This window comes from Alosa alosa, chromosome 13, assembly GCF_017589495.1.
Source record: "Alosa alosa isolate M-15738 ecotype Scorff River chromosome 13, AALO_Geno_1.1, whole genome shotgun sequence".
NCBI classification, from domain to species: domain Eukaryota; kingdom Metazoa; phylum Chordata; class Actinopteri; order Clupeiformes; family Clupeidae; genus Alosa; species Alosa alosa.
This window is the reverse complement of record NC_063201.1, coordinates 12,412,301-12,425,973: the sequence shown is the minus strand read 5'-3', so window position 1 is coordinate 12,425,973 and position 13,673 is coordinate 12,412,301. Positions and strand designations below refer to the sequence as shown.

General features: G+C 45.2%; 1 protein-coding gene across 7 annotated transcripts in view; it reads left to right on the top strand.

The window, feature by feature from the left end:
- Positions 1-12,192, top strand: part of snap91a (synaptosome associated protein 91a) — a 61,927-nt gene extending 49,735 nt beyond the window's left edge. For 3 of the 7 annotated variants that reach the window (XM_048260833.1, XM_048260834.1, XM_048260838.1), the window contains 14 exons: positions 2,288-2,620; positions 3,491-3,544; positions 3,879-3,962; positions 4,304-4,375; positions 4,706-4,807; positions 5,318-5,377; positions 6,331-6,522; positions 8,295-8,609; positions 8,817-8,841; positions 9,302-9,395; positions 9,758-9,811; positions 11,086-11,202; positions 11,515-11,603; positions 11,847-12,192. In XM_048260833.1, the coding sequence (XP_048116790.1) occupies positions 2,288-2,620; positions 3,491-3,544; positions 3,879-3,962; positions 4,304-4,375; positions 4,706-4,807; positions 5,318-5,377; positions 6,331-6,522; positions 8,295-8,609; positions 8,817-8,841; positions 9,302-9,395; positions 9,758-9,811; positions 11,086-11,202; positions 11,515-11,595 (1,583 nt within the window). In that variant the 3' untranslated portion in view covers positions 11,596-11,603; positions 11,847-12,192. The remainder of the gene's footprint in view (positions 1-2,287; positions 2,621-3,490; positions 3,545-3,878; positions 3,963-4,303; positions 4,376-4,705; positions 4,808-5,317; positions 5,378-6,330; positions 6,523-8,294; positions 8,610-8,816; positions 8,842-9,301; positions 9,396-9,757; positions 9,812-11,085; positions 11,203-11,514; positions 11,604-11,846) is intronic. The other 4 variants (XM_048260836.1, XM_048260835.1, XM_048260837.1 and 1 more) reach the window with 4 other exon arrangements.
- Positions 12,193-13,673: the final 1,481 nt, after the last annotated feature.

The window sequence follows — 13,673 nt, the reverse complement described above, 5'->3', positions numbered from 1 at the left end:
GTACACTATATCTGTGTGTGTGATGAGCATCTGTGTGTGTGGTGAGTGTGAATGTGGGTCAATCCCAGTAACAACAACGGCAAACAATTCAGCAGTGTTTGTGTTGGCGGTACGTGACGTGTGTCCACACTAGTCCACAATCAGTGAAACCTTGTGTCTGAGTGTCTGGAACCTGTCCAGTTCAGTCTTGTCCTGTGTTGTTGATGAAGATTCTGCCGCATTGCTTCAGAATTTTGCGACCCGCTTCCAAAATCACTTATGAGCCAGTAGAGAATGAAGTTTCCCAGCCTCACTGGATGAAACACACCCCTTAAGACCTAAAGTCCCAGTCCAGCGCAGTCCAGCGCGGTCGTCACTTGCAGAGAGAGTCAAAGAATGTCTCAATCTGCAGCCTTGCACCGCCAGAGTGTGAGACAAGTTCAGGGTCAGAGAGTTGAAGTGCTGCCACAGTTGCTATTCCTAGGAGTGAAATTTCTGCGCACTTGTAGATGGCCGACTGTAATTGAGCAAAGGACTTCCACACTCTTCTTCACTTGAAGTTATACTCAGTTCAAAAGCACTTTTGCACACCACTTTTTTGGGACAGGTGCGTTGGATACAAAAACTTTATTTCACAACGTTTCGGTCATACAGACCTTCCTCAGGTGTAATGGACAGTGTGTGAGCCTTCTTCAATAAGTATCATTTGAAGTTATGAAAGATGAATTGGGAACAATGATTGGGTACACAGAACTTAATCAGAATCTCCTTTATTCAAATAACCTGGTGAATGGCTATGTACCAAAACCTTGTTTCCAATAAATCTTTTTATGACTGCAAGTCACTAAACACTAACAAGCTACAACATTACACTGACTAAAATTACATTGAAAGTTACATCAATTCAGAGCATATTGCGTGGTATTGACCCTGTAAAGTTCAAATTGATTTAACTAAAGTGATTTTGCCTGTACCACCAAGAAAAACTTCTGTTAATGGAGAATGGGCTTGGATGTACTCTAACTCTGTTTAATATTCAGGAAATATATCCACATTACAGATAAAAATGGTCCAGTTGCGGTTTATCTGGCTAACATCTCTCTATTCTATTAGCTGTTTTTGAAGCTTACATTTGCTGCTTCCACAACTCTCTCAGAAACTCTCAAAAAAAGCACAATGAGTACATTCTCATTAGAGGGTCTCCACACTCAAATCGTAGCTAAAAGCTAAAAAGACAGCACTGGCATTTAAACAAGCACTAGGCTGCATAAAAAGATGACATCACAAAATACTGGCATAGACTTGAACTTTCTGACCCTGGACTTTCCACCTCTGCAGCTTACCCACCCTAACACTCCCCTCGTCCCTTAACCACAGCTACAGCCACTACCACTCCGAACTAACAGTTCTCATCCAGGAATATTCACGGGAATATCCCTAGATCGCCTGGCTATCCCTCAACCCTCCTCAACACTATGTGTGTGTTTGATGTGACAAACATGAACTGATCAATCTTTTACATCTTCTTCTTGTGTCTCTTGCTTTTTTGGGGGGCATGGACCAAGTAAGTACCCATAGGACCCTAAATAAGACCTGATTAAAAATATACCTTAAAATGAAAATACTCCACTACTCTATCTCCACCAGTTTGTGTGTGTGTGTATGTCTATCTGTTTGTGTGTGTGTGTGTGTGTGTGTGTGTGTGTTGCTTTTCTTTCTCTGGAGGCATAGAGTTACTATAGAACATTATTAGAACCGCCCTTCCCCACCCCTCCTCCACCGTCCCTATCTGAAGCATTAACGTTCTCCTGTGTCCACATGGCCATAGTAGAACCTGCATAGGAACCCAGTACTTTGGTAGAATGCAGTAAGAAGAGTGGTTACACGATCTGTCTCCATGGAGACCACACCAGAGACACAGACATGTCTGGCCCATCCGTGTCTGTGTTTTCTGTCTGTGTTTGTCGTTAGCTGGATGTGAGTCTGTGATTATCTGTGGCTGCAGCAGAAAGGTTAATGGTGGCCTCCCGGAAAATTCCGCCATGCTTTTTGTTTTTTTCCCTCCCCTTCTACGTCCTCTTGTTCCGATGTTACAGAAACCTGAAGCTTTTTATTTTCTATGTGTGCTTCTGTGTTTGTTCTGTTTTCTCTCAGTGCTGATTGTTGATTAACAAATCTCCTTTGAAACCTTATCCCTCCACCCTTTTCTCACCCCTACCTAACCCACACCCCCAACGCTCCAATCTCTGCCCCAATCTCTGCCCCCTTCTCTCTCTCTCCACCTGAAACCGCTCCATCCTAAATAAAGACCCATTCGCGCCATCAGAAGGGAGTGCAGCCATGGCCCCAGAGCTGGATCTCTTTGCCATGAAGCCAGTAGACAGCGGCGCCGCGTCGGCCACCAGCCCCACGGCGGGTGCGGAGCCCTTCTTGCCCTCCTCCAGTGCTGCTGATGCTGATGCCACTGCTGGTGCTGATGCTGCTGCCACCTCCCCTGACGCTGTCATCGTCACCGTCACCGCCGCTGCCACCTCCCCAGACACCGCTGCCCCCGCCCCCACCACCACCACCTCCACCACGGCCTCCGAAGCTGCCGCTACTGCTCCACCCGCCTCGGCTCCCACCCTAGATCTTTTTGGTGGTAAAGACTTCTGCTTCCATTTCATTCTCTAACAAGACTCTCTCTCCCTTTCTCACTCTCTCTTTCTCTCACACACACACACTCTTTGTCTGTCTCTCTGTCCTGATCACTCTATCTCTGTTCTGTTCTCATCCCCCTCTTCGCAATGATCTGTCTTTCTTCATGCCCTCCTCTCCTCCTTTCTTTCTGTCTGTCTTTTCTGTATTGTTCTCACTCTATTCTGTTTGTTCTTTCTCTCACCCAATTATCTCTCTTCTCTTAATGTTTTCTCTCCCTCTCTCTTTTTATGTCTTTTTTCCATATCTCTCGGTCCTGTTCTACTGTCTTTCTCTCTGTTTCTTCTCTCTTTCTCTCCTTCTGTCAAGCTTTCTCGCCCTCTCTTCCTCTCACTATTCTGTTTCCCTCTGTGTTTCTTTCTGCGGCTCTTCCTATATGCATTTTGCTGTGCATCATGGGACTTGTAGTTTTTTGCTCTACCCTCTTTGCTCTTTCTCCCCTGCTCTGCTGCCAGCCCCACTATCACTTTAACCTCTTCTTGCTTTGCTCATTCTTACAGCTTATTTGCTGCTTTTATTATTTCTCATTAATATGATTTGCACAGTGGTTATGTTTCATCCTTATGTTTTATCATTTTGGTGGCTTATGGAGGTTTATTTTGTTATGTATTCAAACTAAATACTTGAGTTAATCAAACATTTTGACCACCTCTGAAAATCCATTAAAGTTTACCTCTGGCTACCTGTACATTTCATTGTGACTGTAGACTATGTGATCCCCCCCCTTGCTGAACCAGGTATCGGATACTCATGTTGAGGCTTTAAACTCACACCCAGCGGCCCCGGACTGGCCTTATCTTCTCATTTCTCTTAGGTCAAGAGGGGTCGTTCAACGATTCAGACTCTGAAACTAAATCTCCTACTGCAGGTAGTCAAAACTAGAGGAAAGATGTTGTCCCTCCAAGCAACATCTTTCCCCTTGTGACTGTCCCCTTGCAGTAAATACATGAAAATTATCACTATCTATTGCTAAATTTGCTAAATCAACTTTTGCTAAGTCTATTACTTAGTTTTCCTTTTATTTTATCACAATTATTTTTAGCCTCTCAAGATACATTTTGCTTTCATTTTGCTTACACTTAATTAGATGTATGACTCTTGTTTGCTGCCCTTTGCATTTGCCTGTGTCTCTGATTGCTTAATGCTGCTCCTATGCAACTCCCTGAGTTGAAACGTGTGTGTGTGTGTGTCCTTGTTCATAGATATGTTTGATTCTATGCCTGAGCAAACCTCCCCCTCAGCATCCAAAGCAGACGCTACTCCTAGCATAGGCTTATTTGGTGCAGGTACAAGAGTTGACTGACTTGTTTAGTGTTCAATGTCTTCATCCCCTCTGGTTGTCTTCGTCCTCCTTCTCCTCTTCCTTGTTCTCTTCCTCCTCCCTTCCCTTCTCTTCGTCTACTGCCTCCTCTGTTGTCTGTTTTTCCTCCACACGTCCTGGTTTGTCTTCCATAGTGATGGCGCACCACTGGTGCATGTTGATGCACGCGTGTTAGTGAGTCAAAGTAACCCCTGACAACCGCATGATCTCTCTGGCGCACTCTCTGTCCTTCCTGCCCTCACTCTTTTATTTCTCCTCTCCTCTCCTCTCGCCCTCTTCCTCCTGCTCTGACCTCTGATTGGCTAGATCTCCCAGCAGTTTCCCGTGGGCCCTCCCCACTCCCCCCTGAGGCTAATGTGACTGGTGATCTGCTGTCGGGTGAGTCTCTAAGCAACTTCCTGTGTTCTTCCGTGGTCCACAGTGACTTTTGTGATGAGTCTCCCTCAGTGGTGTTTGTGGATCTAACTGTCCGTCTATTAATGGGAGTGGCCACCTGTCCTCTCATTCCTCTGTTCCCTCTATCCCCCTTTCTCTTCATCTCTCTACTCTTTCTCTTTTTGCTCTCTCTCTCTCTTTTTCTGTTTTTTTTTATCTGCACTTTGAATTACCAATGTGTATGAAAGGTGCTGTATAAATAAACTGGCTTGTTCTTTTCTTTTTCATCTCTGTTCTCTCTCTCTCTCTTCTCTTTCTCTCTCTCTCCTCTAGATCTCTCCCCTGCGGCCCCTCCAGCAGCTTCAGTGGTTGGTGACCCCGCTGCATCCTCTCCTCCCAAACCTGACACTGCGCCGGTCATCGACCTCTTTGGGGGTGGGTAGCTCTGTCTTAGCCTGTGCAGACAAACACACAGGCTGCCACTGAGTCCAGCACCACACCTTCCAGATCAGTGGTAGACATGATGTCCGCTTGTACACCTGAGAAACAGTCGTCCCGGGTTAGAAACTCGACCCTGATGTTGCAAGGCCTGGTCACTTTGGGATAAAAGTTTTTGTTGAATCCCACTCACTTCAGCTTACTGATTATTACATCACTGTCTTATTCTTGTTCTTGTTCACTCTACTAATCCCATCTGAAGGATTATTTTTACACTTAAAGATGATAGTGTTTCACTTGTATGGCTTCTTCAGATATTCTAATCACATTTTCTCAGCCGATAAGGTCCAGAGGATCAGAGTGTGGGGTGGATATGCTATCTGCTCCTTGAGAGTAGTGTCACATACAGCGTAGCGCCACATCAGCCCCATGTGTTCTGGAGCAGAAGAGCAGCACTTCTGCACCCGCTGCACTGACCCTCTGCCTCTGGTCCTCTCCCCCCATCAGACACACTTGCAGATCTGCAGCCTATCGCCCCCGCCGCTACAGGAGCTGACCTGCTAGGAGGTACGGCTCCGCAACCGACACCAGCGTTCTAGTTCTAGAGTGTTCAGTGGCTACATGGAACACAAGGAAATACTGTAGCGTTCATGGTGTCTCCATGTTACAACCTTCATTGCTTCATATTGTTCACCTCTTCTTGGCTCATGCATCCTTAAAAAGAATACCTTAAATACCGAAATGCTCACATCAGTCACTTGCAGCTCATTGGTGGAAGCTCGCACTAGCAGGAATGAAAGATTATAGCCAGGCTCCAGATATGTTGGTCTACTGTGTGCTGAGGCTGGCCTTGTTTTATACAATCAGTACATGCCCACAGCTTCTAGTCATTTGATGCTGGCAAAAGTAACAAACTTCCAGATCCAGTTTCCCATACATGTTTCCATACAAGTCTAGTCCAAGACTTAAATTTTCAGTTTCAGTCAATTTAACTTCAATTAAAATCTCGAGCCATGAACGTACAAGCCACAGAAAGATTGATGCCGGTACCCGCGTTGTACACAGGTTGTTACTGCAATCCATGTATGGAAACTGGTCATAAAAGTCTTCATTGTAGCTGTTTCATCAGCTCTATCATACTGTGAAACGTGCAGTGCAGCTAAGGGTTAGGTGGGGTCACAATTTCAGTTTTGATATGCTGCCGAGGAATTGAAGCCATGGCTTTACACTGGCCGGCCAGGCCAGCTAGGGAAGCTTAATCTGTGTTCAATCTAATCCCTTATCATAGCATTACAATACCTATCATACTGTGTCTGAAAACATCAAATATACAATCATTCCAATCCATACTTCAAACAGCCCCAGTTGCAATGTTACAAACTGATCAATTACGTACCAAAGACTAACATGCACTGACAACATACACTTCCAAGTGTCACATAGAATAATGGTTAGGGTTGGAGTTGGGTTATTTATCAAATCTATGGTTTAGTCTGATCCCAACCTACCTACCTTCCCAGGCCTGAGTCCATCGTTGGCCCCCGCTGAAGCACCTTCTCTGGCCCCCGCATTGGCCCCGACCCCCTCCCTGACCCCAGCTCCAGCACCTACGAGTGCCCAGAATGACCTGCTGGAGGCCACTGGGGACCTGCTAGCATCCACAGATGCTGCTCCCGCGCCAACAGCGCCCTCTGGAGGCTTTGATCCCTCAGGTAGGAATGGTCCAGGCAAGTGTGCATTCTGGGATAGACAAAACAAATCTGCAAGCCACTGGACATTTTTGACTAGTATGTAACTATAATATGTGGCATAATGTGTCACATGTGTTTGAAGGCTGCTTGCTCTGTAAAAAGATTACTAATATGTTTTTAAACAGGATGGCTATCTGTTGTTGATAATTATATGGATGTGGTTCTAATCTAAGATGATAATTTATCATACTGTCATCTTAAATAACAGTATGATAAATTCTATTTCATGAAAAATTTTAGAGGGAAAGTAACTAAGGGCCTTAAACTAAGATGTGGCTGGAAATTAAATTAAACAATTAGTATAGGCCATTGTTACAAAAATTACATCAAATTAGGTCGAGTTGTGATTGTGATTGTTTTGGACCTGTCTCTGGCTAGCAGCAGGGTATGACTGATTCTATGATATTGTGCAAGTGTGTGTGACAGAGAGAGAGAAAGGGAAACATAATGGTTGTTTGTGTGAGAAAGAGTGCAACAGAGAAATATTGTAACACACAGTCATGCCAATAAAGCTCATTGAATTGAAATAAAGAGAGAGAGAGATGGATGTGTGTGTGTGTGTGTGTGTTGCCCATGCTGCTGCTGCTGCTGCTGCTGCGTTCTGCATGAGTGAGCGGAGCTGAGATTGCTGCCTTGGTTACGTAACAGACAGGGTTCCAGCGCTTTGCTGAAGGCTTAACTCCTCACACACGCCTTTCTCTCCTCCCCCTCTGTCTCTCTCTTTCTGTCCCTTTCTCTCCCCCCCTCTCTCTCTTTCTGTCCCTTTCTCCCTTTATCTCATCTCTCTCTGTCCCTTTCTCTCCTCCTCTCTCTGTCTCTTTTTTTCTTCCATGTGTATCATCCACATACCCAACACATGTCTTTCTGGACCCTATTTTTCTTTCCTGTCTTTCATTTTCTCTCTCTGTCTCTTATCTTCTACCTTTCCTCCCCATCATGATAACCTTCCCTCTTTCCATGGTTCTCTTTTTTATTCTCTCTCTCTCTCGCCCGCGCTCACACTCTGCTGGTTCATTGCTTGCTCCCACTCTGTGATTGGTGAGTTCACAAGGCTGACTCCCACAATGCTTTGCGGCATGAGCCATGTCTGACCTTTCGCCTGGGGCCAGATTGTTTAGAATCTTATAAGACACAGCAAAAAAAAAAAAAACTCTCCCTGCCTGTTTGAATGGTGTGCTTTGAATTTGTTCCTTCAATATTATTTTCTTTTAAGGGTCCCTACCCAAGGTGTTTGTGCGTTACCCCTGTGTTCACAGGGAGCTTGACCTTAGCTTGCTCATTTGCCAAAATGTTATGCTTGAATGCAGTAGAGAAAAATAGAGTTTTTGTGTGGTAGGCTCTAATAGATTCCCCAGCCTTATTTTATACATGCATGCAGAACTCTGAAGTCTGTACTTGTGGCTTGATGGTCTTTTGGGCCCCCACTGTCGACTTCAAGGCAGCGCTGCCACCATCGACTTCAAGGCAAACCTTAACCTCAACCCTAATCTTAACCCTTACCATAACCCTTGACTAACCCTAGCGCCTTCCAGGCAGCGTTGCCTTGAAATCAATGCTGGGAGCTCAAAAGACCATAGATTGTACTTGTGTGTTTGCACTCTGATCTCTCGTCCAATCCTCTTTTGTCCTGCATGGTAGATGGAAGATTCTAGAACACAAGAGACATTCTGACCTGTGTGCTCTCTCCTCTTTCTCCTCTTCCTCTTCCTCCTCCTCCCTGCTGTTCCTCCCAGTGTTCGACGGATTAGGGGATCTGCTCATGCCCACAATCACGCCCCAGAGCACCGGAGGAACACCCATGGCCCCTGCCACTCCGACGCCGTTAGCTCCCTTAGTGCCGCTGGTTCCAATCGCACCACTAGCCGGAGTACCGCTAGTAGGGGCGCCGCTAGCAGGAGTAGCGCCGCTAGCAGGAGCCCCATTAGTGCCTGCTGGAGCTCCGCTAGCCCCAGCCCCAGGTTCTGCTCCAGGCGCCCCAGCCACTGCAACCCCAGCTACCAAACCCATCGGAGGAGACCTGGAATCATCCCTAGCAAACCTGGTTGGAAGTATGTGGTGACATTGCAGGCGTCACGGTTGGGTAGTTGGGCCATTGCTTAGTTATTAAATGTGGCAGCTGGTTTTTAACAATGGTTGTCCTTATTAAATAATATGGCTTGTAATTAGCTGTACTCTTGTATGCAGATTTGCAACAGAGATATAGAGTGTGGTACTGGTTAATGTTCTGGAACTGATTGTCTTTCTCTTCATTGCAGACTTGGGAGTTGGAGCCCAAAAGAAGTAAGATCTGTTAAGAGTTTTGTTTTGCTGTGTGTGTGTGTGTGTGTGTGTGTGTGTGTGTTTGTGTGTGTGTTTGTGCTTGTGTGTGCTTGCATCTTTGTTCGCAGGCATGTCCATAGATGTTCAAATTCATGTGCGTGTTATTCCCAGATCTCTCTCAATCAGGCACTTTAGCTCTAACTGCTTTTGGTTTGCATTGATCACTGCTCCTCAGGCAATCATTTCCCTCGTCTGTGGGCAGTATCGATCCGGAGCCTCAGTCATCAGTGCAGTCTGGGTCATAGTTGATCAATTGATTTGGTGTGAGTCGTAATTTGAGTAAACCGCTGAGCCACTCAGCCACTCTGCATTGAGTTTGTGCCACTCTACCTGGAGGGCGTGAATCGCAGCTATAATATGATTGATAGATGGATGATTGATTGGTTGAGTGAGGTTGACTGACAGGTGTCTGCTCCAACAGGGACCAGCAGTGGAGTGAGAAGAAGCTGACAGGCGGTGCTCACTGGACCCCCCAGGTCGCCCCGACCAGCTGGGGAGCCCCTGGGGCTCAGATGGTAAGAGAGCGATTCATGTCATTGTTGTCCAGATCACATTTCAAACTATCAAACAAGGGACACTATACATAAAATCATATAAACGAGATTAGTCATGGGGCCTGTCAGGAGGCGTAAACAAATATAATGAATGTTTTGTGTTCCTTCCAATTCAATGATGTGTTTTATTATTTTGTTATTTCTCTTTCTAATTTTGCTCATTGTCTCACTGACACATTAATTTGACATACTTACCTGTGAGTTTGTCTGTACATACGTACGTGGTTAGCTGCAAAGGAATTGCCCTTCTTGGGATCAATTAAGTTGCCTGAACTAAAATGAACTGATATGTGTGTGTGTGTTCACTCTGTCTCCGTCTGCAGCCTGGTGCCCCACCCACACCTCCAGCTGTAGGAGGCTTGCAGGGCTTTGTCATGGTGAGTTCAGCAAAGACACGCACCTAAAACATGTCTCTGATTCTGAGTAGCGTTTTAGTAAGGACAGGCTACTGAAGCATGTCTCTGATTCTGAGTAGCGTTTTAGTAAGGACAGGCTACTGAAACATGTCTCTGATTCTGAGTAGCGTTTTAGTAAGGACAGGCTACTGAAACATGTCTCTGATTCTGAGTAGTGTTTTAGTAAGGACAGGCTTCTGAAACATGTCTCTGACTCTGAGTAGTGCTTTAGTAGTATCCCGTAGTAGTAGTTTTTCCTGTATCCCGGGTCCTGTTTGCCCTGGAGACACTTACTTTTCAATAATGACCGGCGAATTATATGGCTACTACTTGCCAAAACGAGAAAATAAACTTCACACAATGTGTCTTTTAAAATGATTTTGCCATTCCTTGGCTTCTGCTGGGAAACAAACAGTTTGTCACACAAATAAAATTTGAAAGCCTTAGATGTTGCATAGAAACTAATTACTGACTTTTAATGATATTCCATTGTGATAAGCGAACGCACTACTTAAGGAATGACATGAAAGACCAGTTGCCATTGGCAACGGTCATATATTTTTTGCAGCGGTCATTAAACAGAATTATCAGACCGCTGAATGTTGGAAAGCTACGTTCATCTTGCTCTCTCTCTCTCTTCCCCTGCTCTCCCACTCTCATCCCCCCCATCTCTCTCTCTCTTTCTCTCCCTCCCTTTCCTCCTCTCCTCCCACTTTTGCCCCCATCTTTCTCTCTCTCTTTCTCCCCCTCCTCTTCCTTTCTCGTCCCCCTCTCGTCCCACTCTCATCCCCCCTATCTCTCTCTCTCTCTCTCTCTCTCTGTCTCTCTCTCCCCCCCCCTCCTCTCCCCCCTCTTCTCTCACACACACTCTCTCCTCTCCCACCTCGCTCTCTCTCACACACACTCTCTCCTCTCCTCCTCTCTCTCTCACACACACTCTCCCTCCTCTCTCCTCCTCTCTCTCACACACACTCTCTCCTCTCCCACCTCTCTCTCTCACACACATTCTCCTCTCCCACCTCTCTCTCTCTCACACACACACTCTCTCCTCCTCTCTCTCTCACACACTCTCTCCTCTCCCACCTCTCACACACACTCTCTCCTCTCCCACCTCTCTCTCTCACACACACACACTCTCTCCTCTCCTCCTCTCTCTCTCACACACACTCTCTCCTCTCCTCCTCTCTCTCTCACACACACTCTCTCCTCTCCTCCTCTCTCTCTCTCACACACACTCCCTCCTCTCTCCTCCTCAGCCTGCAGTGGGGGCTCCTGGTGCTCCTATGATGGCCCCCATGGGAGCTCCGATGATGGGACAGCCCATGATGAGACCTCCTTTCGCTGGAGCAGCCGCCGTTGCACCAGGGGCACCGGTAAACAAACAAGCAAACACACACACACACACACACACAAGCAAACAAAAAAATAAATAAATAAATTAATTAATTAATAAATACATACTGTACATCATATACATACATCATACATACCTACATACATAAATACATACGTGATTACAAACAGGCAAATGTACAATGTACATTTAACACAAATGTTAGAGTTGGTACATTAAATGCTTTACAGTTTAGGGAAGGAAAGCAATATGTTATTCAAATGAACCATATGTTGATGTTGTCTATTACCTTTACACACTTTTGACACTTTACACATTGTAACACCCCCAGCTGTCCCCTGGGCCTGCTGTCCAGAGCCCCAAGAAGCCAAAAGACCCCCTGGCTGACCTCAACCTCAAGGACTTCATGTGATCACCCAGGTAGGCCGCTAAAGCTATGGAACTGTGATCAGCCAGGTGTCAGGGAGCCATTTGAAGGAGCTCTCAATGTCACACAATGCACCCACCTCACACCACCTGCATGATTGGCAACAATATCCATCGGAAAAATAGTCTGAAGTTTGACTCTTATGAATCATAGTCACGTTCTCTTCGTTTTTGATCTCGTAAACGTTTTGACATGGTGTGCACTAATGGTAGTTCTGTGTCCTCTTCTTCTTTTAGATTTTCTTCCTTTAGTCTGGATTGGAGTGGAACACATTTGCCTGGTCTTTACCGACAGCCCCCGGAACCCCCTCCACCCCCAAGATGAAAGGAGCCCCCGACTGACCTTGCCACCCCCTTCCTCCCCCAACACACACACACACATACACACACTCTCTCCTCAATGCCCCTCAGCCTCTCCCCTGATCTCTTAAATGTGTAGCACAAAGTGTGAAGCTGTAGAAAGATAGAATAGAGAGAATGAGAGAGAGAGAGAGACTAAGAGAGAGAGACTGAGAGAGAGAGACTGAGAGAGAGAGACAGAGAGAGAGAGACAGAGAGAGAGAGACAGAGAGAGAGAGACAGAGAGAGAGAGACAGAGAAAGAGAGACTGAGAGAGAGACTAAGAGAGAGAGAGAGACTAAGAGAGAGAGACTGAGAGAGAGAGAGAGACTGAGAGAGAGAGACAGAGAGAGACAGACACACATAGAGAGTGACAGAGAGAGAGACAGAGAGAGAAGTAGACAGAAATGGAGAGAGTGAGCTTGTGCTTATATTAATGTAATCTTTTTGTCCAAACAAAAATGAACTAAAAAAAACAGAACCATTGACAAATTATGCATAATACTTAAAAATAAATGGGAAAGATGGCATATCTCTTTAAGGTTCTTTTCAAGTGTTGATGGTGTGTGTGTGTGCATGTGTGCGTGCCGTGCGTGTGGAATGTATGTGTGTGTGGAAATGTGTGTGTGTGTGTGTGTGTGTGTGTGTGTGTGTACTGTTTACCTTTGGTGTCTGGACACAGTCTCTTCACGCCTTCTTGCCCCTTTGCACCTATTTATGCGAAATGTAACTTGTGTCATTTTGCAAAAGTACAATAAGTTGACTGCTCTATGTAGAAACAATACAGGGGCATCCGAGGAATTTCTGAATACTCTGTATGTATGTGAACGGCGTGTATTGATGTGAGTCTGATATTAAATTATAAGAATTTATGTGGTAATTATATCCCATTATCTAACAAATATGTTGGGTAACAAATATGAATATATGGATATGTAAGTGAAATATACATAAATGAAGAACAAGTTGTCAGCTTTTGAATTTCTGACCAACAATGTGTCTATTTATTTTTATCCATACTTTATTTATTTAGTCACTTTTTTGCATTGTTTATTTATTGAAGTGGTCAAACTGTTGTTTACATTTGAGGATATTTTATCCTCATTTTTTTTATTTTTGGAGAGCACTTCAAATGTTTCTTCTTCGATTTTGTCTCGTAGACTTTGACTGCAAAACTATAAAATACCAGTAGCTGGAGTGTGTATGTAAGTGCTGAAAGAACCATAAGAACAGCAGCCTGTGATTAAAAAAGTCCATGTTTGAGTGACCAAAACATTCCTGCTGGTCACAGTGTCCTTGTCAGTGAAATGTTGTGTTTGACTCATAGTTGCTAGTGCTTTGTTATTGCCAGACTGAGGGTGGTACTTTTAGTGTTATTTTTGTATTCCTGTAGAAGATGCCTAGTTTGGAGACTGGTCCCCTTACCTGCTTTTCCTTGGAGTTGGTCTAAACCAGGGCCTCTTTGGTTGTCCAGCACCACCGCACCCCCACTGCTCCCTCTGCTGGTGAGGAGTAGGAAGTGTAGTTGGCACAGTGGGACCTCTGCATCTGGATAAGGTCACTGTTGAACAGTGTGTTGAACTAATGTGTTTCAAGGCAGCTCAGTAGAACCCAATGGAATCCAGTCAAATTCTGTACAGTTACCCAATATAACTGGTAGCTCTATGTGTCGTCATTTCAAGTGACTGTTAGTCGAACGTTTTTGTGAAATAAATGATGGACCTG